Source organism: Etheostoma cragini, chromosome 14, assembly GCF_013103735.1.
Source record: "Etheostoma cragini isolate CJK2018 chromosome 14, CSU_Ecrag_1.0, whole genome shotgun sequence".
Classification (NCBI taxonomy): domain Eukaryota; kingdom Metazoa; phylum Chordata; class Actinopteri; order Perciformes; family Percidae; genus Etheostoma; species Etheostoma cragini.
Genome location: NC_048420.1, coordinates 12,448,310 through 12,471,092, shown reverse-complemented (window position 1 = coordinate 12,471,092; position 22,783 = coordinate 12,448,310). Strand labels below are relative to the sequence as shown.

At 41.6% G+C, this 22,783-nt stretch overlaps 2 protein-coding genes across 7 annotated transcripts in view; both read left to right on the top strand.

Annotated features, from left to right (window-relative positions):
• Positions 1-106: 106 nt before the first annotated feature.
• ubp1 (upstream binding protein 1) lies at positions 107-13,655 on the top strand. 5 transcript variants are annotated; one of them, XM_034892469.1, is made up of 16 exons: positions 107-387; positions 4,681-4,832; positions 5,943-6,019; positions 6,108-6,213; positions 6,305-6,411; positions 6,545-6,697; positions 6,798-6,908; positions 8,113-8,220; positions 8,539-8,642; positions 8,730-8,826; positions 9,031-9,124; positions 9,892-9,982; positions 10,082-10,215; positions 10,325-10,467; positions 11,196-11,247; positions 11,376-13,655. In XM_034892469.1, exons 1-16 carry the CDS (start codon positions 314-316, stop codon positions 11,411-11,413), a joined length of 1,641 nt encoding a protein of 546 aa, XP_034748360.1. In that variant the 5' UTR covers positions 107-313; the 3' UTR covers positions 11,414-13,655. The 5 variants fall into 5 exon arrangements, with proteins under 5 accessions (XP_034748360.1, XP_034748363.1, XP_034748361.1 ...); XM_034892470.1 differs by lacking the exon at positions 107-387 and adding an exon at positions 942-1,881 and having other exon boundaries at positions 8,730-8,784; XM_034892468.1 differs by lacking the exon at positions 107-387 and adding an exon at positions 943-1,881.
• Positions 13,656-15,281: 1,626 nt separating this feature from the next.
• pdcd6ip (programmed cell death 6 interacting protein) overlaps positions 15,282-22,783 on the top strand; it is a 14,445-nt gene continuing 6,943 nt past the window's right edge. For both annotated transcript variants that reach the window (XM_034892065.1, XM_034892064.1), the window contains exons 1-6: positions 15,282-15,603; positions 18,559-18,613; positions 18,697-18,766; positions 19,675-19,802; positions 20,429-20,582; positions 21,179-21,279. In XM_034892065.1, the coding sequence (XP_034747956.1) occupies positions 15,398-15,603; positions 18,559-18,613; positions 18,697-18,766; positions 19,675-19,802; positions 20,429-20,582; positions 21,179-21,279 (714 nt within the window). In that variant the 5' untranslated portion in view covers positions 15,282-15,397. The remainder of the gene's footprint in view (positions 15,604-18,558; positions 18,614-18,696; positions 18,767-19,674; positions 19,803-20,428; positions 20,583-21,178; positions 21,280-22,783) is intronic.

Here is a 22,783-nt window from a genome sequence, read left to right as displayed (position 1 = left end):
GAATTGTGCGCGAAGTCAAACGAGGACAGTAATTAAGTCCTGAGGTGGGTCTTCCCCCATTAGCCAAAATAGAGCGTGCCCTGCTCGGAAAAAAACTTGCCACACAGAGACTTGACCGCGCGCCACGTCCAGGGTTCGACCTGTGGATAATTATTGACTAGACAAGGCTGCAACCGACTTCTGTGGTGTAAACTCCTCTTCAAAGCTGAAAATGAAACAGACATGAGTTCCTGTTTGAACCTCCTCGCTAACGGTCTGAGTCGTGTTTATTTTGTGTGAGACATACTGAAGCGAGAGCTGTTTGTAGGACACGATGTTGTTCTGGCAGCCCTACGCTGAAAACTTCCGAGTCCCCGTACAGAGACAAGGCGGCAGCAGTTACACACGGTACGAACCTCGTGAAGCTAAACGTGAAATGTTTGCTTTGTTTATAGCTGTCTAAGTTATATAATATACATTAATAAATAACTATTTGGTTCATTGCTTTCTTTCACGGGTCAGGCAATCTGCACAATGCGCCCTGTCACTGAGTGTGTGGGCCTGTATGCCATGTGTCTGTGTGGAACAGACTGTTGCATATATCTACAAAAATACTCTAAGCAGGGTACAAAACTAACTTTTGTGTCCAACAGCCAAATGGCTAGTGAATGTTCAAATTTTACCAACCACTAAATAGATTAATATTGTTCTTTTGACCGGTGAGTCAATCAAATCTACCTGCCACATGCATATTTTAGCAGGATCTGGCTGATGGATGGTGCTCATTTGGTATCCTATCTTTAGATGTTCATCTTTGTTGACAAGTATGCATTATACTTTTTGGGAGGCAGAACGCAATTACAGTTGCACACAATGATGGGAGCTCGAAGGCCTCTGATTGGCTAACCCCCCTGTGCTGGGCACAGAATGTGGCCTTTGATTGGCTCATCGCCGTCCTGGCATCCTTCCTGAGACTGGTGGTGGCTTCCCTGCAGGCTTCACACAGACCGTCAGTCTGTATGCTAAGGGAGCCATGTTGATGCCTGGTTTTGTGTCAATTGCTGCACTTTGGATGGTTAAAGGACTGCGTCTTAAGGACCGGGAGCCTTAGCGGTGATTCCAACACCGCGATGAGAAGAGAAGAGCGGGTTGGGATGGTACAGGGAGCACAAGAGGAGAGCTTCTGTTAGGTCACCAAACATTACACGAAGCAATGAAGTTGATGCTAGCCTAATAGCTAGGTAGCAACAGCTGTGCTGACGCTGCGTGGGATGCGGCTTGTGGACTAAAACAAAATATCTTCTTATTACATTGTGTTGGGCTAACGTAAGATATAGGTACTGCTCGACGACTTGGGGTAACGTTAACGACGGGGCGGATGGATACACGCTATCTTGCTTTTGCCGTTGTGAAGCTAGCTAGCTGTTAGCTCACGTTAGCATACTGACAATCAGCTCGCACGTTCAGTCACAAATAGCATCTGCTAGCAGAGTGGATCCTAACTTATCGTTACTTTTCGATAGTCTGCCAGTTGTGGAGCGCCGTGTTGTGTGACAAAAAGACCACCGTAAACCCCAAGTGGAGATATGGCGATACATCCGGTCTCCGTGGAAAGCTACCGATTCGCTTGTCCAGCCTGCCAAGGAGCGGTTATGGAATAGCATAACTTTCCTCTCTCGGTGTCACTAAGAAGCTGTAGAGCCCACTTCCTCGCTAGCCAACCTCTCGTACCTGCAGCAAGCTGGCGGCCCTCCGAGTAGAAGCCGAGGACAAGGAGCTGGGGCCGATGGCCTGGGTGCTGAAGATGGACGACGCCTCCATAGAGTCGGGGCTGGTGCACGACTTCGATGCCAGCCTGTCCGGCATCGGGCAGGAGCTGGGGGCTGGAGCCTACAGCATGAGGTCAGAGACTGAGTCAACACCAACATGCCAATCCCAGATTCCAAACAGTTGAGGGTCGACAGATAGAGAGATCAACATACACTCTGTCTGGAAGTGTAATTCCCTTTGTACTGAGTGCATTAATTGTCTTTGTTTTGGGATTTGGAAAAGGGCAGTCACTGCAGGGTGCCACACAAAGATTAATTCCACTAAACCACACGCACAAAAACAATAAAAGGACACGTGTTATAATGTGAGGGCCAAATATATTTCTCAGTCCATGCTGTTGCTCAAATTATGTGTGCGTTGCCATAAAGAGACGTCAACTTCGTGTACATTTTAAGACAACACAGAGGAAGTTTGCAGAAAAAGGCCTTGTTGTGGCCCCTAAAACTGGCAGAGCTATCAGAACTGATCTATGGCTTTGTTTCTAAAGACAGTTGTGTGTGGAAACAAAACGTTATACTTTATGTACAAGGTGATTGATCTGATTTGAGTGTATATATATATATTTTTTTATCCAAGCTCCTAAAATTGACCTTGGAGGTGTAAGTGGCTTCAGCCCCTTTCTTTCTCTTACTTGCAGCTTAAAAAGTACCTGACCGGTCTGGGCTTTTCTTAACTTCTAACATAATGAAAGCGTGGTCACATTCTATAAAATTGAACAAAACAATCTCACCACAAGGTTCATGACTACGTTGCTGCTGTAGAGCTTTTGATCCAATCAAACAATCTCTGCAACAGATGTCCAGATGTTATGGAATTCTAGATGTTAAAATATCTATTTAAAAAAACACATTGTTACTACCCAAACTATAGTTTTGAAAAAAGGTTGTTTTGGTGTCACTATTCAGGTCTTTTATGTAAACAAAATACAATCCAAAATTGACACATGATGTCAAGCTCCAGTATTCGCCCACAGTCTTAAATGCCCAAATGGAGTACATGCAGCCCTCTCATCTGCCATGTTAATTGAATGACTTGTCAACATGCCACCAGTTGCATCATGTCACATAGGTGACTTCTCCCTGAATATTGCATCTTTTGATTCAGGAAAACTGATTAGTCAGCACTACTTGTTGATAATGTGTATGTGGAGGATGGATAGGCTTCCTGTATTTTTCTTTTTTAAATGATTTAATGAGAAGGAATGTGTTGGCATGGAAGGGGCAATGTTGTAAACCACCTTTTAAATTAGTAGCTTGCGGTATGTGTGCACTGAATTATGTAATAGGTTACGGAAGGTGATGACATTTATGTGCATAAGTCCAGAAGCTCCACGACCTGCATGTCTTATCAGCTGTCCCCTTGGCCATCTGCTTTTAGCGTGCATTCAGCCGGGTGGGACGTAGGTGTGTGTGTCAGTCTTTTATGACGGTAAGCAAGTTTGCCAATACTCAAGAGAGGGTTGCATGTAAGTGAATAAGTGAAAACGGAGAGATGTGTGGGGTGTCAGTGGCTGCAGGAGTAGTGCTATCTGTGGTGTTGGGGTGGGTTTCGTCGGGGCATGTTTGGAGTCAGCAGCTAGAAGGAACAGAATGTCTCCGTGTGTTTCAGTGAGACCAGCTCCTCAGATTTCAGGAAGAAAATGTAGTTTCCTGGGCAGCAGGGCTATGGCACCCACTCTACAGAGAAAGCAGCAAGTGATACAGCGAGAGACGTGATTTGAGACAGAATAAATCTAGCAGGCATGTGTTTGGAAGACTTTGTTGTTTGGGAGGAAGGTGCTTCCGGCGTGTTTTCAAATTGTCAAGTTTTTTAAAATTATTTTTGGCTTGGGTTTAGAGCAGCATCATGACTTGCCAAAAGTTTTATTAGGTAATGAGATGTTATGATATGCATTTCTTTGCATGGATCCTTTTCTGCACAGCCACTGAGATATACACACACACACACACACACACACACACACACACCCCAGTTTACTGTGCACTAGTTGACACTCCTGCAGCATTTGTCAGGGTGAGCTGGGGACAGGTTGGTTGTCTAGATTGGCTGCCAAGTGTGTGAGATAGTGTGTGTGTGTGTCAGCAGCGAAGGCTATCTCTGGCTGTATCTGTTCATTTATCCTGCTTCTTTCTCATGCATACATAATAAGAGAGCCATTTGAGTGATGGAGAGCCTTTGTCCCTTCTTCTAAAATAAGCCAATGCAATTAATAATTCCACACTATGAGGATGTAAAGTGTGGTCATGCCAAAAGTGATGCATTCAACAGTTCATCAAATTTGCAGAAGCGAATTTGATGTATTTTTAGAGAGAACCTGGAGGTCACAGCGATAGATTTCCATCAGGATGGTATTGAAGATTTAAGAAAAAGCTTAGAACTTTTATTAAACGGGCAAAGCCGGGGGAAAAATATTGAGGGGCCAAAGATGCACCAATTAAGGTCTTCATGGAAAGTAGGGCTAAAGCTAACAATTATTTTTAATTATTTTGTCGGTTATTTTCTTGATTAGTTATTTGGTCTATACAATGTCAGAAAATCGTAAAAATCTTGACCAGTGTTCTCCGAAGCCCAAGGTGACACCCTCAAATGTCTTGTTTTGCCCACAACTCAAAGATAGTCAGTGAAGAAACTAGAACATATTCACAATTATGAAGATGGAATCAGAGAATCTTTACTTTCGACGTAAACCGATTATCAAAGTAGTTGGCGGTTAGTTGTCCGTCGATTAATCTTTGCAACTCTAAGGGAAAACTTTTAGGCTGCTGTTCTTTGATGATGGGTTTTTGTTCGCTTGCGTGTCTTTTCATCACATCTATGCTGACTTTGTTTGTGGTTTTTCCCCCTCTTTCTTCCTTCTCCTGACTCTCTCAGCGATGTGCTGGCTCTGCCCATCTTTAAGCAGGAGGACTCCAGTCTTCCTCCTGAAAGTGAGACCAAAAATACCCCATTCCAGTATGTGTTGTGCGCCGCCACCTCGCCTGCTGTCAAGTTGCACGACGAGACGCTCACATACCTGAACCAAGGTGAGGCACACCGTGCTTGCGCTAAAGAGACAGTTTTGATTGTACTTAACCAACAAGCGTGTCCTTTTTTTTGTTAAGTGAGTGAAGTGAAGTTAGTGACTTTATATTTTTTCTACTTGGACTAGTAAAACTAACACAAAGACTTTTGCATCTGATGTGGTTCGTACATACACAGTTCACTTCTTTGTGTTTTGGGGCTACATCCATCTTTTAACATAAATCAATAATTACTACATTCATTCATTCATTGCACATTAGTATAACTACTGTAACATGTCTGATCACTACTCAGCACTTTAATGTTACAGAACACCAGTTTGACTCTGCTACAGTACTTAGCTTCATGACACAAATGGAGATTTACTTTATTAAACGCACAGGGATTCACATAAATGGAGGAACTAGCAACATTCTAATTTTAAATGCAATTTGAGGTCTTTTGTTTGTTTGTGCAAAACCATTTCCCAAAGTACAGACTGGGCTGTTTGAAGGTGGTCTGGTAATCCATGTTATTATCAGGATGTAAATGTCAACTTAAATATGTCCATATGGATGAAATAAATATTTTAACTTATTGTGTGGTCTAGATCCAATTTGTAGGTTTGGTAGAGAGGGGAGTAAGTTGGCACTTCTATGCTTAGAAAAAAAACTTCAAAGGAGGTGGAGAATGCGTAACTGGTCAAGGCGTGGGGATCAGTGCTGACTTTTTTTCTGAAATTGGACTGTCCGTCTCAAAGTACAATCAAACAACAAGATTTCCAACTCACATTTCTCTCCAGTTGTCAACTTTTGACTGGGACAGCCCAAAATCACACCGTGTAAACAGGCCTTTATGTAAAACATAACTTTTTAAACCATAGTCTGCCACAAAAATGTCTTTTATAAACATATAGTGTCAAACCATTTGATGAGAAATGAAAATGGACATAACCTAAATTACACAACAACAAAAAAACTATCCCCTTTGAGAAGACATTAAAACACAGGGAATAGTTACATTCACTCAACTGTGTTGTTTTTAGTGGCTCTTATTTTTCAAACCTCTCCCATCGTGTTTTTTTTTTTTGGCCTTCTGTTGCTCTTGTTCTCTCTTCTGCTGTCCTCTCTCAGGCCAGTCTTATGAGGTGCGTATGTTGGACAACAGGAAGCAGGAGGAGTTACCAGAGCTCAACAACAAGATGGTGAAGGTGAGAGGATCCTCACAGCTGGAGGGTAACTGGAGGGAAAATATTTCACTACTTGCGTCAAATAAACTTTGTGTGTGTGTCTGTATAGAGCATAGTGCGTGTGGTGTTTCATGACCGCCGGCTGCAGTACACAGAGCACCAGCAGCTGGAGGGCTGGAAATGGAATCGTCCTGGCGACCGTCTCCTTGACATCGGTAATGAAGCCTGCCGAGAAATGTTTACCTAAACTGTCCCGTGTGTGTGCGATTTGGAGTTCAAATATCTGTGTGTCTGTGTGTGAGACAGATATCCCCATGTCCGTGGGCATTGTGGAGCCAAAGACTCACCCCTCCCAGCTCAACGCTGCAGAGTTCCTGTGGGACTTAAACAAAAGATCTTCTGTGTTTGTGCAGGTAACACACACACACACACACACACAAACACACACACATCAGCTCTTTTGTGCCATCTTTTGGGCGTGCCACTGAATTTCCACAGAACACATTCCACATCCCACTTGTACTCTTGTCTCCCCGCTGTCTGCAGGTGCACTGCATCAGCACAGAGTTCACTCCCAGGAAGCATGGTGGAGAGAAGGGCGTCCCCTTCAGGATCCAGTTCGACACGTTCGCCCAGGGAGAGAGTGGAGAGTACACGGAGCACCTCCACTCTGCCTCCTGCCAAATTAAAGTCTTTAAGGTACACACCTGTTCTCTCATAGGGGGTCAATGCGTCGGCCCTCATAGCAAATTAAATCTGTCTTCCTTTACCGAGCTCTGTTTTTTTGCTTCCCGTTTAGCCAAAAGGGGCGGACCGAAAGCAAAAGACAGACAGGGAAAAGATGGAGAAACGCTCACCTCAAGAGAAGGAAAAGTACCAGCCTTCTTATGATACCACTATCCTGTCAGAGGTCAGTATGTAGCTGCTATGGACTGTCAGGCTGTACAAATATGTAGCTTTAGTACAAACCAGGCTAAAGTACTAGAAAACATTTATTTTGATTTTTAATTTGGGGGTTACCCTTGTTCAAATGGATGCACTCAAGTAAGGGAAATGTGTTTCTGCAAAGCGGAGCACTATGTTGCTAAATTTGAGGTTAAGGGCCATAGTGGTGCTTTACATCACTGCCAACCATTTTCTCAAACGTGTGAATGCTTTAGATTTCTAAACATTTTTTTTCTCTTGCCATTCAGGCAGCCATTGTAGGGCTGCAACAATTATTTTCTCACAGCTCAAGGTGGCTTGTTTTGTCCATCAAAAACCCAAATGTGTTCAATTTACAATGCCATAAAAAAGAGTAAATCCTCACATTTGAAAAGCTGAAACTAGAGATTTTTGGCATTTCTGCTTGATAACTGACACTGATGATTGTCTACTATCACGATTGTTGCAGATTAAATCTCTGCCAACCAACTATTAGATTAATCTATTGTAAAAACACAATTGAGCAGCAGTCATTTTAATACAATGAGCTGCCAAATTAACTTGATCCTTTTTTTTAAAAGTTCCATTTCTTTGTGTTTTCTGGCTTTGATTGTTTCCCTCCTAACATATAGGTACTAAATAAGACAGTATGGCATCTGGTATGCTTTGGAAAGTGGTTGGCAGTAATGTTAAGATGAACAACAGGGTTTCCCCAAGTAGTGTAAATTGTTAGGCTGAGAGGGCATGCTACCTGGAACCTGACGCATCGCGTCTCGTGATCAAGTTAATTTGTAGAGGACAGTCTAAACTATAGACACTCTGTTCTTCTTTTCCCCGGAACGCAAAGGTTTTATTTCATGAAACCAAATTCATTTGTATGACATTAGCAAAGATGTATTTTTTTTTTTTTTTGTCAGCTGAGGTGGCCCATGTCATGATAAAACACAAGAGGAAAACTAGTTTTTGTATATAGACAATGCTAAAATGTGCAAAAACACTGCTCCTTTGATTGGGCTGTTAAGTCTTTGTCATTCAGTATAGATTAGACTTTTTATTGTCTCAGAGGCGTCATCGCAGCTTTTTTGGGATGTTCTGCACTTGTATGCCACACTAAGACTGCCCTCAGGTTATTGGTTGTGTTTTTGTGTTGGTCGCTGGCTGGCTAACCTCTGCTGTGTGTCTGTATGTAGACGAGGCTTGAACCCATCATAGAGGATGCGGGTGACCACGAGCTGAAAAAATCCAGCAAGCGGACACTTCCCGCTGACTGTGGTGACTCCTTGGCCAAGAGAGGCAGTGTAAGCACCCTGCTCCCCTCTCCTCCACTCCTCTCCATCAGTCCATCCACAGTCTGCCCCCCCGTAGACACCTGGCTGTAGTCTGAAGCTTATAGACACCAGACCATCAGCTGCTGGGGAGGACATGTTTTAATGCCATGTATTTGACAATTTTGGATTAGTTGGGGTGGAGACGGTGCAAAGCTAAATTCCCAATCCACTCTTGACTTTTCCTCAACTTTTATGCTTTTTCTTTTGAGATATTTGGAGTTGGCCTACAATGTAAATCAACCCGGTATCTCTGATTAATTGTGTATTTACATATGTGTCTCCCGTCAGTGCTCCCCGTGGCCAGACGCCTACGTGAGCCCCAACCAGGCAGCTACTCCCTCCTTCACCTCCACCCCCCTGTCCACCTATACAACTTCCTCAGTACCGGACAGGTAACTGTGTGGGTACAAGTGTGTGGCCTTTGAACTGAGGCGTGTGTTGGTCTCACCTCTCTTAATTGTCCTTTTCTTGTGTTCTAGTGACTCGTCCTCACCCAATCACCCGGCTGACCCTGGCAGCCTTGGCACGTCGGAGGTTAGTCTCCCCTCTTCACACCTGTACGAATTGGTGGAAAAGGTAAATATTTAAAAAAATGTAATCACATTTTAAATATTTAAAAGAAACCTGACTAGTTGCAGCGCCAATTGTTACATCAAACATTTAAAACTGTACAGTATTGTATGATTCCTCAGTGAGACTGAGCTACTGTGGAGTAGGTAAAGTAAGACGCAGGTGTGGAAGTGTGTTGACACCGTGTGTGTCTCTCTTCCTCCTCTGCAGCAGTTGAGCCCCACCGCCTCCATACAGGACGCACAGAAGTGGCTGCTGAAAAATCGCTTCAACTCCTACACACGGCTCTTCACTCACTTCTCAGGTACGCAAGCGCGTGCACACACAAACACACACTGTCAAACATTAAAACCTGCGTGTGAAGGTACGGCTATACTCTCGCTCGACTACGCGCATTGGCCGCTGTCGATGGCGCTTGCCCTAAGAGCACGCACAAATACGTTTATTCTCAACGCATTGTTTGTTGTAGTACACTCCGAAACACAAGTACAGACAAAATATGTAAATCAGGAAAAAGTAGTAGAAAAAAGAAACCGGAAGTTAAGGAAAGCAAGCTGCTTGGCAACAGTAGTAAACACATCCTTGTTAAAACACCGACGTACCACGAAACAGCACATTTATCTACCGTAATCATTGACGTGTCTGTTGTTTATGTCCTAATCGAAATGACTGTCTGCCTGTGACACTGAAGAACACTCTTTACATGAAGCCGTTTGTTTTAGCTGTGATAAAACAATCTCGTGTTTTTCATACACTCCAGCAAAAGGTTTCTTCTTTCCCAGTGTGGTGTCTCTCTCTGACCACATTTAAGGCTGTTTGACTCCCTGTGGTCTGTACACGAAGAATCACACAGATGTTTGTACAGATAACCTGTTCTTCCCAGCCGTGTAGTTACAAAAATTCAGAGGCGCGCTACAGCTTGCGGGGCCTTGGCGCCGGGCACCATATAATGATATTGGCACCATATAATGACAACGTCATTATATGGTGCGCGCCGGGAACACAGCGGTTACCATAAATCTAGCTTAATGCTGCCGTGCAAGTGACTGGTCCTCTTATGTTGTTGCTTAGGTTCTGATTTGTTGAAACTAACCCGGGACGACCTGGTCCAGATTTGTGGGCCAGCAGATGGGATCAGACTCTTCAATGCACTCAAATCCAGGTGTGTTACAAAGTGTGCGTCAGTTTTTGTGTTTGTGTGTATGGGCACTGTAAAGGTGCCAGTATGTTCGATTGAATAAATGATGATGTTCGTGTGTAGGTCAGTGCGTCCCAGGTTGACAGTCTACGTCTGTCAGGAGTCCCTGCTGGAGAGCCCCCTGCTGGAGAGCCCCCTGCTGGAAAGACACTCCACCAATGAAAATGGAGAACACAGCATTTCCTCTAGTTTACACGGTAAACATATCTGTGTCTGACAGCAGTATAACACACATATATTAGGCCATGGAGGAATGCAATGTGTGAATATTAACAAAACAATTTTTTCTGGTCTGTTTCTGTGTAGTGTATCATGCGCTGTACCTAGAGGAGCTCACAGCTGCAGAACTCATCCGTAAGATGGCGTGTGTGTGCAGCCTTCCCCTGGGAACGATCAACCAAGTGTACAGACAGGGTCCTACAGGCATACACATCCTGCTCAGTGACCAGGTACCAACACTCACACACAGGCCGTTTGCAAAACTGTTCCTCTTCAGTAGCACTTTGGAGTATTACACTCTCAGCTGTGGAGGGCTCTTTTTTTAAGAGGTATGTTGAAATTAAAAAGGTAAACTGTGGGATACTCTCAAAACTCTCTGCTATAAGCAGGAAAAACCATCAACATGGATATTTATAGACACCTTGCTTGCTCTTGCATTTTGTGCTGCTATTATAAGTGCATAACATCCGCAAAACGATGACTGTATTATACTATAATGTGTTTAAGACTTTGCACTTTTTCATTTTAACTTCACTACATTGTGAATGGTGTCTAAATCTTCTAATCCAACCCACGGATGGCCCAATAAATAAATCAACAGGGGCAATGTAACAAAAGTGGTGGCCAGTAATTATTGGTATCTGCCTTTAAAAAAGGTAATATTGGGGGATGAGGCAAGAGTAAATGGTAGGACTGGGATTGAGACTTAGACTGTACAGAGGAAGAAATAAGATGTCTGTCACTATTTTGTGTGCCGTCTGACCAAACCGCCATCTTTTATTTGCATGTAATTCACATTATCATTCACATGCTGTACTTTATTGCTGCTGCTTTTATGAACACCTCTCCTAACATTGTCAATCACCACTAAAGTACCAAGGAACCACTATGTCTACTAATTGAAAGGGACATTAGATGATCAGCCACATTTCATTGTTTTTTTTAAAAACGTTTCTAGATGGTTTACAACTTGCCTGACGAGAGCTGTTTTTTGATCAGCACAGTCAAAGGTGAGTTCATAATGCACAAGTTGTCTTTTCTCTTGCATTATATTTTGGGCTGTAACAAGGCTCAGTAGATCCTTTTTTTTTTTGACAAGGATTCATTGTACTAATTCTTTCACAACACATGTCTCCAGATGACCTGGGCGAAGGACTCCATCTAATCCTGAAGTAGTGAGGAGGCATCTGATGGCATCACTAGTACTCCACCCTCTGTTTCGGAGCAGAAGCACCCTCTGTCTCTCTCTGCCTGCCTCTACTCTTTCCTCATACTTCCTCCCGTTCTCTCAAAAACGATCACTCGATGAAAAGCAGTCAGACTGCGCTAAAGCCATGTAAATGTTAGAATCTGACATGGGTGCGACCACTGTTTCATATTGAAAACACTAATAACAGAGGAGATTAGTTAAAAGAAGAGAGACTGGAGGATGTGGGGTTAGGGGAAAGATAAAGATGTATGTATTTTGATTTTATCTTTTTGTCTTTTTATATGGTTTCTGCGGGATAAAGGGGGATGGGCTCCAGGAGAGAGGAGAAGGAAAGAAAGCAGTTTCCTTATTGCTTGTTGCCCTTCTTACACAACGCACACAACCAGCACTAGGCCAGTATTTGATAACCTGTACTGCTGAGCAGCATGCGATCTCAACATACTAACCTGCTTAAATGAGATTCCCCAAATTTACTCTGCTTGTTTAACAATCTTGACGGGGTTGTCTTAATAAACCATTTCTTGATCAGCTTAGCTTGTTAACCCCTGAAATATCCAGGCTAAATTTGTGGAAGTGGTGTCATTGATGGATGTTGACACCAAAAACATTGTTTTTTTTTGTTTTTTTGTTTCTTGGACTTGGTCAGATGGACTGATTTCATTAACTTCTGTCACATAGTCATCCTTTGGGTTTTTAGACTTCCAACCATACCTCTCTCTCTCTCTGTCTGTTGACATGACGTCACACTCAGCTACGTCCTGGTTGGCCTGTGCTTTTACTGTTTTTAGTTGCTTTATTTATGGATCAGCTGTTTGTCTTGTCATTGAATTTACTTGGTGCCATACTGGCTTTTAAGCTCAATTTTCTACTCACTTCACAAACCGTGCACATGCCCCTCGTCTTTGAGTCCTCTGCTTTCTGTGCTGACTTTGAAACACTGGTTTAGAGGACTGCGGTTTTTGCCTTCTGGGATTTTGGCCATAAATATGCTGAAAAAGAGGGACAGACTTCTATAGAAGACTGACATGCAGAGCATTAACGCCTATCCAAAAACCTTTATATAATGTGGACCAAACGGGTTTCAGATTGATAGGCTTTTTTTTTTTTAGGAAAAATTGGCTCTGTACATCTGGATCATCGGAAGCATTCACAGAATTGATCCAACGGTGAATTAAACCCTCCTCTGGTTGAGCTGCTTGTGTGCTGCATGTACATAGTAGTAAACCCTCCATTCCAGGATTTGCTCTGCAAGAAACAACCCATCAGACAGCAGGCTGGTAGAAATGTATCACAGCGGTAGCCTGGTTTCAGTAGTCTTTTCCTCCACATCCATCGTTAAAATCTTGTGTTTTTATGTAGCTGAACACAGGAAGTATATGTCATGTGTTTTGAGTGACACCTGTGTGAAATCTCACACAGATCCTCAGAGTCGCTGTTGTTAGTTGACCCCGTTTAATTTTGGTACACAATGTCTGGCAGTGTTGCAGGTGCATACAGTTTTGCACGCATATAAGTGTCAGAATGTGTGTGTGTGTGTGTGTGTGTGTGTGTTTGCATGTGTATCATTTTTCGTTCTTGCGAAGAAAACTTAATTATGTCAATAGTTGTCATAAACTTTCTTGTTGGTATGATGAAACTTTTTAGCTTGCTATTTAGTAAAGAGCATGTGGAAGAATGGGGGGGAGGAGGGGGGGATAATTTGGTTCTTGTCGAGTATAACACCTTGTTTTTTTTATATGTTAGAGACCAAGTCTGCACTAAGAAATCACAAAACTCAAGCTGGATGAGTAGTCGGTAGTCCTACAGACTACACCCTTTTCTTACCCGCCTATAAGAAGGAGAACAAAAAAAAAAATTCCAGACTAAACAACATTTGTGTTTTTGAGTCCCCATGCGCCAGAGCCAGGACTGTAGCTCTTGTGGTGTTTACAAGGACACGAGTACCACATCGCAGTAAACTATGTTCAGTAACGGAGCAGATGTGAGTCAGGCAAACTCTGGCGAGCAGTTTTGGTCCCCTGAAGGCCTGACCAGTCGTCTGTCTGTGAAACTGAGTGTGTGTGGGTGTGAGAGAGAGTGTGAGCAGAAGAGGTGACCACTGTTCATGTACAGCCTAATGTCAATGGTGATGCTTCTCATGTGCACAGTATTGTATGCTGGAGATGTACACTACCACATGTGCTGGGAATAAATGATTTCATAACTTTCTCTGGTGTCCTGCTGTATTATATATTTCCTTACTTTGAACTGTAGCGTAGTTTCTTGACTCAAGGACAGAGAAATGGAAGGGCTTGATTGGCATAGTTCTTGAAGGGGTACTTATGAAATTTTCCATCATTGTGTTAGTTGGACCCTCCTTATTTGGTAAATGTCTTTTAAACTGCATATCCAATATTGGATTATTTTCTCAGACTTTGTTAGCGCCTTCAATGCCAGAGTGGATATTATACAACTGTTTTCACAAGCTGTGTAGTACTCTGAGAAATGTGAATGTTCCTATTACATTTTATTTATTTATTAAAAAATAAAATAATGGACCCTTCAGAGAGAAAATCTTGCACAGCAGCCACTGTTTTCTACCAATGCTCTGTGGAGAGCATCAATGCATTCTGATGTGGCAGGCAACAGGAAGGCACTACAGAGAGTCACTAAAATTGCACCGGGCATCATAAACACACAACTACCCACCTACGACGTTCGAGCCAGAAGCATCACACAGGACTCCTCCCACCCAGACAATCACCTTTTCACCCTGCTGCCCTCTACAGGTCCATGAAGGCCCTTACATCCAGATTTATGAACAGTTTTTACCCAGGTGCTATAAAAGAACTGAACACTAACAAATAATGGTGCGATAAGTCTTTCTGCAAATACAAATGTGCAATATCGGATTATTATTATTATTGTAGTTAATATATGTTTTTATTCTGTGTCTTTTGCCTTTGTAAGGGTACTGTCAGTTTATTTGTTTACCACTGAGGGGAAGTTCCGGAAAAACTTTGTTGGACAACTGCTGTCTAATGACAAAACATTCTATTTTTTTTATTTAAAATACAAAAAAAACAGGACCTATTTATCTTTCTTGACTTGTAAGAGCATGCATTTACTAGGGAGAAAAATATAATTTTGACTTGCCTAAGGAACAATGTGAACAACAATGGTGTACTGGAGTTTTGGCCTGATGTCAAAGGTGACAGTGTAAAAACAGTGATGACAGTGCAGTGACTCATTTGTTGAGCAGATGAGAGCACGTGACACCTGCCAAATGTCTCTCCCAAAGCAGATGTTTAGGACCCAGAACCATGCTCATTTTCACTGCAGCAATTGTGTCAGACGCTGAATCCCATCTGGGATGAAGAGAATCCAGCTGTTGCAATCAATTATCAGACAGGACCACAATACTAGCAATGTTTCGGTTTCTGGTGGACTGAAAACAGCTGGTAGTTCACACCTGAATGTCTTAAAGGGTCTGTCATTGAGTATATTCGTGGTTTCACAGGTTGCCGAGTTGCCTCTGCATTATAGCCGTTTTAATTTTCAATCTGGTTTAACAGTTATAACCCATTAACTGTATATATGTTGTGCACATACAGCGCATATTGCTTAATCACCAACTGGGTTAAAAGGGCAATTGCTCACTTCATGGGCCCAGAAATCCCCGGTTCGCGGGTTTGTAGAAATTTGATTATTTGTAAAAAAAAACTATCTAACAATGTTTGGGAATACAGTAATGCTCAATTAAAGCACAATATAAGCTGACATGACAAGGCCTTTTATGTTCTCATTCAAAACAATACGGATTCTGCGCAGTGTGCCTCTCTGTTTCCCATGACGTAATTTGACGTTCCTTGTCAGAATCCAGGAAGTGGGTAGCTAGCTGTTGTTTGTATTTCGTTGGTCGTTAATCGTCTCTGTTTTTCTGATTTAATAAATCGCTTTTACGGGCCGAAATGGCGACGTTTATTTCAGTCCCGTTAAAAAAGTCCTCTGAGGTGGATCTGATTAAACCGCTATCGAAATTTGTAACAGCCACATACCCAGCGGGCGAGGAACAGGGGGAGTACATCCGTGCCGTGGAAGAGTTGAACAAGCTCCGCAGGAACGCGCTTGGAAGGCCGCTGGACAAACATGAGAGCTGCCTGGAGATTCTGCTCAGGTAGAAAATCCTCCTTTTATTACAGGCTTGAACTAGATACAATATTATTAACACTCAGAGCAACCGACTTACCTGTCGCGATGAGTTAGCCCAGTCATTGCCGCACCCAGATGGGATAGCTAGCTTTTAGTTGCTAACCTAGCTAAAGTTAGACAAGCTAATAACCGTCTCGTATGACATTCATGCCAAGTTTCATTGAGAGGCTAACACAGACTTGGTTTGTTTACTTATTCAACTGAACTGTCAGATACTTTAGCTACTTTCACTTATTCGTCGAAGTGACGTCAACTAGCATTAGAATTAGCTTCAACGTTCAACTTAGCTAAACTTTATAGTCCCCAAGGTGAAAAGCGTACATAGCATGACACAATGTAAAAAAACACGTGCTGAATCCCACCAAACAAGCTCAAACAAAAGTGTATATCAGTGACCGCATAACTTAAAATTTGGAGTACATCCAGCCGTCGTTATTCAACCTGGTCATCAATCAAACATCTTCACCTGCCTGTTCTGCTTGGTATAATGACATCAACAGAAGTCACAGCTTCAAACGATAACTTACGAATATACACAGAATATCACCAGCCTCTCCTGTCATATGCCAGTCACATTCAGACCCACGTTACATCCTAGGCCTTCAGGCCTTTGGTAGCCACATGGTCAAACATCCAGGGTAGGTAGGGAAGGTAACCACAGCTTTTCATATCAGCAAACCGAGATGAATACGATAAAACATTGCAGCTGTGTGTACCAGACTCAGAAGCAAGAAAACACATGATGACATGAGTCACAAAGAGAGGCCAGTATGTACTCAGTGGACTTTATGTTTTAAATAGTTGCTCTGGCGGTAACATACATATGACATACAGTATATGCACAGTGTAAAGAACAAAAGAGTGTTACAGTGCCAACCACTGTACATGTGCTGTGACCGAAATGAGATTCATGGCAATAAACAATTTTTTCTGTGTCCCATGCTCAGTTTACCCCGCTTGGCTGTTGTTGACTGCCAACTTGCTCTTATGCAGCTATTCAAATTTAATATAATATATTAGTGACTTGACCGCTAGTAATGCAGAAGGCCACAGAGGTGATCCTAGGTGACATATAGATGCAGACTTTGCCCTCTCTCATTTCAGTGTTTCTTCTCAATGACTCATGAGTTATTTATTGCACAGGGTTTGCCCAAATTACGTGCTTAGCCAAGTATGCACTTGCAAGGTGCGGGTCTTCGATTTTCTCCAATGTGAGCTGCATGGTAGCACAGTGCAAAGTGGAACTGTCTAGCGAGTGCCAAGATAAAGCTCTTTAGATATTAAAAATTATACCAGCTCAAGGTGCTGCGTGAAAGCCAACAGGCAGAGTGCAGCAGAACTGGAGTGATGCAAAACATTCACGTACCTTAACACAATGGGTTCTTTCACTCATGTGACTTTGTAATGCTTTTCTGAGACACACTACGTGTGACGCCAACAATTATTGGCTGATGGTCATGACTGTTGATCAGTTTCAGTCAGTTTATGTTAGGGTTGCACCGACCTAATACACCAGATTGGTTTTTGCCCAGCGCCATTGCAATCTCTGACATAATGCTACATTAAAATGTACAGATGTACAAATGTACAGTAAAAATACAGATTCAAATTCTTTATGCGGTGTCTTTAAAATTTGAATTTATGATGTGCTTGTGTTCAACTGCTATTTTACTTAATGCTCAAATCCTCCTTTCGTCACGTTGAATCCTTAATCAAGAACCTTTTTTTTCTCCCCTATCTTCAAACAGCATCTTTATATTTTCTTTATGCATGATGCACGCATGGTAACTGCTGTTCTACTCGACGCACAATCCTCCCCCTGTCACGTTAGGTTACGTTGTATGAATGAAACACAGTTTCTTAGAAAACATAGTTTAGAAGTATTTGAAAGCAAAAATGACAGGAAATTGAAAAAAATGTGATCTGTACTGCCTGAAAGGAAATAATTCTCACAAGATCTCAAATATTAGTTTACTGTTTCAATCTGGGAATGTAACGAACTACCTCAAATGGAGAGTGTGATTTTGAAATGCTTTGTGTGTAAGATGTAGGGCTGCGTGTTTTTAGATTCATGGTCTTATTAGCAACGAGGTGGAAGCTAGCATTGCCACTCCTTGGCTCTCTGCACATGCCTTATGTCAGCCAGGTAGCCAGGGCAACTGGCCCTATCCTTTTCAAAGCCGTGCTGACACACAGCTATTGTGTCACCATGGTAACCATTGTTTTGTCCAGGCCTTTCTTTTACTCTTTAGTTAACCAGTAGGCCCACCTAATCTCAGCTTTCCTTTTTGCATTTGTGTGTCCTTGTGTATCTGAATGGGTATCATAAGGATAACAATCTCTGTGTTTATAATTCTATACATTATACCAGTCTTTGTTTATGTATAAGATTGCAATCTCATCATTCATGGCACTGAAAAAGCAGGGTGGATGAACTGGGAATAGGGGATTTCCCAACCGGCCCCTCTGCATGTTATGCATGTCTTCATTTCTAATAATAACTATTCACGTCACAGGCAGGCACAGGTTCTGATGAGACGAAGAGCGGGGAGCCCTGACTGACTGACTGACTGACTGACTGACTGACTGTGTGTGCGCGTTTTACCTTTTGTTTTTTTTTCCTGACTCATTGTCATGTGTCTCTGAAATGGCAGAGCTTCCTCAGATCTGCAGTTATGTCATAATAATTACTACCCTAGTTTTTCAATTATGTCTTACTGTACAGCATTATTTCTTATTTCCTTTTTTTAAAACTTAACTTTAACCAAACTTAAGATTGATTGTAAATACAATAAAGATATTTGTGTATTTACAATGAACGCGATGACAATACAATCTGTAGAAAACAATTTAGTGCATGTATTTGGGTTAAGACATAAGGTAACACGGTTTTAATCCTACCATTTCTTTCTCTCTCCAGATACTATGACCAACTGTGTGCTGTTGAGCCTAAATTTCCCTTCAATGAAAACCAGGTAACTGATTGGACGGCTCACATGTGGGTTAGACTAAGTTCCCAAACAGAACTTGAACACAAAGCATCTTTCTGTTTCCACAGCTCTGCTTAACCTTTACTTGGAAGGATGCCTTTGATAAAGGATCTCTGTTTGGTGGCTCAGTCAAGCTCGGTAAGTGCGACCTCATATTCATTTGTGTCCGTGGAAGAATATTTGTGTATGTAACTGTGCGTGCAATGTACTCATATGCAGTTAACATCATTTTAAAAAGAGTTTAAAGTAGGACCTTGCCTTTAGGGTACATATCTTTCATACCATCTCTTACTATCAATCTCTTTATAATCTGTCGCTTTGTATGTCTATCTGCCTCTATCTCTCTCTCAAACTCACACACACACACACACACACACAATGATAAACAAATCTGTCTTACACTAAAGGTCACCATTTTATTTTGCATCCAAAAAAAGGGCTGACCAGGTGCCTCATAGGGTTTGAAGAAAAATGAGCCACTGAAGTAAGGGTTTCAGAGATATTTGCGTTGTGACATAAGTGTCTGTCAGGTCAGAGGTGGTCAGAAAAAAGCAGCAATAAATAAACGATACAAAAAAAGAATAATGAGAGAGAGAATCATCTTTCAGCTGTCAAGACTGCTCTTTGTTGGGTTTAGTCTTCACATTTATTCCATTTACGCTTGAATTGTTTGTCCTCTGTGGTGAATTGTGGAATTTGTCCAGTGTACTCCGGGCGAGAAAAATGTAAAATGAAGCAATAGAAAATGTTGGTTGAAGAAAATGCCAAACCCACACAAAAACAAAGCAGTCAATATCCGACACAGTATCTAAGGGATGAAAGACAGCTGCCACTTTCCCCCTCGGTCATCGCTTTCTAGCTGTGGGAAAGAAAGTAAAACCAGTCCTTTGTTCACATATTTGGTGGAAACTTGCTTGTAGTCTATGAAAGTTTATTATTCTCTAAATCAAGTTGTCCATGAAAACAACCAGAATGCCTTTAAGGTTCAGATGAAGGGGAATACAAAAAAAGTCTTACCCTGGTGCTTTTGTTTTTGTGTACTGCAGCTTTGGCCAGTTTGGGCTACGAGAAGACATGTGTGTTGTTCAACGCAGCAGCGCTGGCCAGTCAGATCGCCTCAGAGCAGAACCTGGATAACGATGAGGGCCTGAAGGCTGCGGCCAAATACTATCAGGTGGGTATACCAACACACTTTAGATTTGAAGATTAGAAGAGTTGATTTGACAACACATTTTGTGTATTACACCGTGATTGGTATGGTAACTGATGCACACACCGGGATGTGACTAACAAACAAAAGAAACTAGTTTTACTCTGTTTACACTACCGTTCAAAGGTTTGAAATCACCTGTTACATCAATGTTTGTCTTCTTTCCTTCAATAATGGCTATTTAACATAGACACATACAGTATAATTGAGACTCCAAATGTATTGTTCACATTTGTTTGTAATTGTTCTTAAAAATATAGAGAAAGTCGGATAATTAATACAGAGAAAGTTGGATAATTAATACAGAGAAAGTCAGAGAAAGTCAAATAATTAATACAGAGAAAGTCAGATAATTAATACAGAGAAAGTCAGAGAAAGTCAGATAATTAATACAGAGAAAGTCAGATAATTACTTTCAACATGAGACAGTTTCCCCTGTTAATTTTGAAATGTTTTACTAATCGAAATAAACTCCACACTTTTGAAATAGACATGAGCCTGCAAGGTCTTGCAGGTTTATCTTGTATTTGCTACCAACAATTATTGCTAGTGTCTAATTGGTTTCTCTCTTCATCTGTCTCGCTACCTAGCTGGCCAGCGGAGCGTTTGGCCACATCAAGGACACAGTGCTGTCAGCGCTGAGCAGGGAGCCCACCATGGACATCTCCCCTGAGACTGTTGGTACCCTGAGCATTATCATGCTGGCTCAGGCCCAGGAGGTCTTCTTCCTCAAAGCCACCTCAGGTACCTAAGGACAGACACCTCGAGGATCCAAACACAGACATAGGCTTCCATAGAGACTGTTACTTCATACATTTCCGGGGCGACTTTCAAGCCTTTCAGTGTCATTATTTGACTCTGTTTTTGCGTTGATACTCAGAAGAAGAGGAACACAATCTGACGGATATATAGGAAGCGGAGCAATTTCAGTTTGAGTAAATAGCATCTTTAATCATGCACGTGTTGCTATATAAGCAACTTATTAACTTACTATAATAATACTTCATATAAGTATATATAAAGTATAAAAACAAAACCCTCCCAGCCTAACAGAACTGGGACAGTTTTTTTTTTTTTTTTATACTTTGTAAGATTTCATCAGGGTGATGTAGAAACTCTGTTGTGAAAGACAGTTAATGCAACAGACAGCAGCTGCAGGCTCTCTGAAAACCACTTGGCGTAATAAACTAAATGCATGACCAAATGTGAGTAATCCCTTTAAACCACAGATGTTCTGATCAGCTTGTGATATGTGATTTTCAAGAGCGCAACTTTTTTTTTAATCCTGTATGTATTTTATCTGATATGAACTCTCATAATTGGCTTTGTTCACTCAATAGATAAGATGAAAGATGCTGTAATCGCAAAGCTGGCCAATCAGGCAGCAGATTTCTACGGCGACGCCTTCAAGCAGTGCCAGTACAAAGACAACCTTCCAAAGGTATGTGAAAGGCATACAGCTACACACTAATCTAAACACTGCTCAGTCAGCCACGTGTGCAGTGTGGTGAAGATGCATACCGTATGGTTTTTGTATGGTTTGGTGTGTGTGTGTATTGTCTGTGTGTGTGTGTGTGTGTGTGTGTGTGTGTGTGTGTATTGTTTTGCCTGTGTGTATTTCTGAAAGACATATTGGTACTCAGGTTGTGTGAATGTTCAAATTGCAACTTTACTCTGTTCTCATTGGTCCGTTTCCATCCTGTTTTCACTCTGGGTGGTGATTTACTAAATTGCCTTTTGACCTTTTTTTTTTTTTAATTTTTTTAATTCTGATTGGTTTCTAACCATCTAATCGTGGGCATCTGAAGTACTTACGCTCTGTCTAACACTGACTGAAACATTCACCCACACGTTTTGAGATTAATTAAATCAAAACTTAAGTGAAGAGCACAAAAAAGTAACTTGCACCAGTTGTGTAAGTTCAGAAGGAGCGTTCTTATAAGTGAAAATTACATAAAGTGTAATAATGATTCCAATTCAGAAAGATAACAGTATACCTTACATTACATTACAAATGCTATTACAGTAGCTTCAGACTAAATAATGTGGGAAAGGTTGCATAATATTCTACATTGCTTTCAGACAGTTAACTACATAATACTTACACTGAAATACACATATTTCTCCAAGTGTGCTTATTAGGGCTGAAATAATTGTGAATTAATTGATGAGTTATTTAGGAGAAGATTTTAGGATTTAATAGTTTGAGTAATTTCTCAAGAAAAAGAAACTGACAAAATTTCCTACTTCTGACTTGTGAGGATTTGATGCTTTTCTTTTCACAATATTGGTGTAAATTTAATCTCTTTTTAGACTTGGTCAGAAGAAGGAAAAAAACAACATTGTATTAAAAAATATTATTTTGAACTCTGGGAAACTGTTATGTTCCAGCTTGTGATGCTAACGTGAGTATAGTTCATTGCTTTTAATTTGACAGCGCTATAGATGTTGAAACTAGCTGATAGTTACTACGAACTAATTAAAAAATTAGTAATAGATTGATGCATAGCTGGTGCAACTCGTCATATGTACTCTGTTATGAAGCACGTGAGTCTCCTCAGTGACAGCAGCTCTACACACATGAGCTTCTAGGTTTTTAATTGTTTAGATTAAAGATGTCGCTCAGTTTAGACAGAGGAAACAAAGCCAGGTAAATTGTTGTGTGTTGTCCCTGAGTGCTCAAAATCAAAGCAGCAGAGATGGCACCATCAAAGTCACGCTCATACACACACACACACACACACACACACACATACACAAACGCACATATGGCTATGGGACATTTGATGAAGGTATAGCAGCTTTTGCTGTAAGATTAAACACTTATGGCCTGTTCTGTTTTCTCTCTTGTTGTCTTCCTTTCTTCCTGCATCCCTTGTGGTGGTGTTGGCATTGCGTGTGTGTGTGTGTGTGTGTGTGTGTGTGTGTGTGTGGCGCGCTTGTGT

What these genes read in the sequence shown, in the direction of transcription:
- ubp1 (XM_034892468.1), top strand. Translation starts at nt 1,766, where the DNA reads ATGGCCTGGGTGCTGAAGATGGACGACGCCTCCATAGAGTCGGGGCTG. An exon ending in ATACCACTATCCTGTCAGAG is followed by an intron (nt 6,909 to 8,112) that starts GTCAGTATGTAG and finishes GTCTGTATGTAG; the next exon opens with ACGAGGCTTGAACCCATCAT. An exon ending in CCTTGGCCAAGAGAGGCAGT is followed by an intron (nt 8,221 to 8,538) that starts GTAAGCACCCTG and finishes GTCTCCCGTCAG; the next exon opens with TGCTCCCCGTGGCCAGACGC.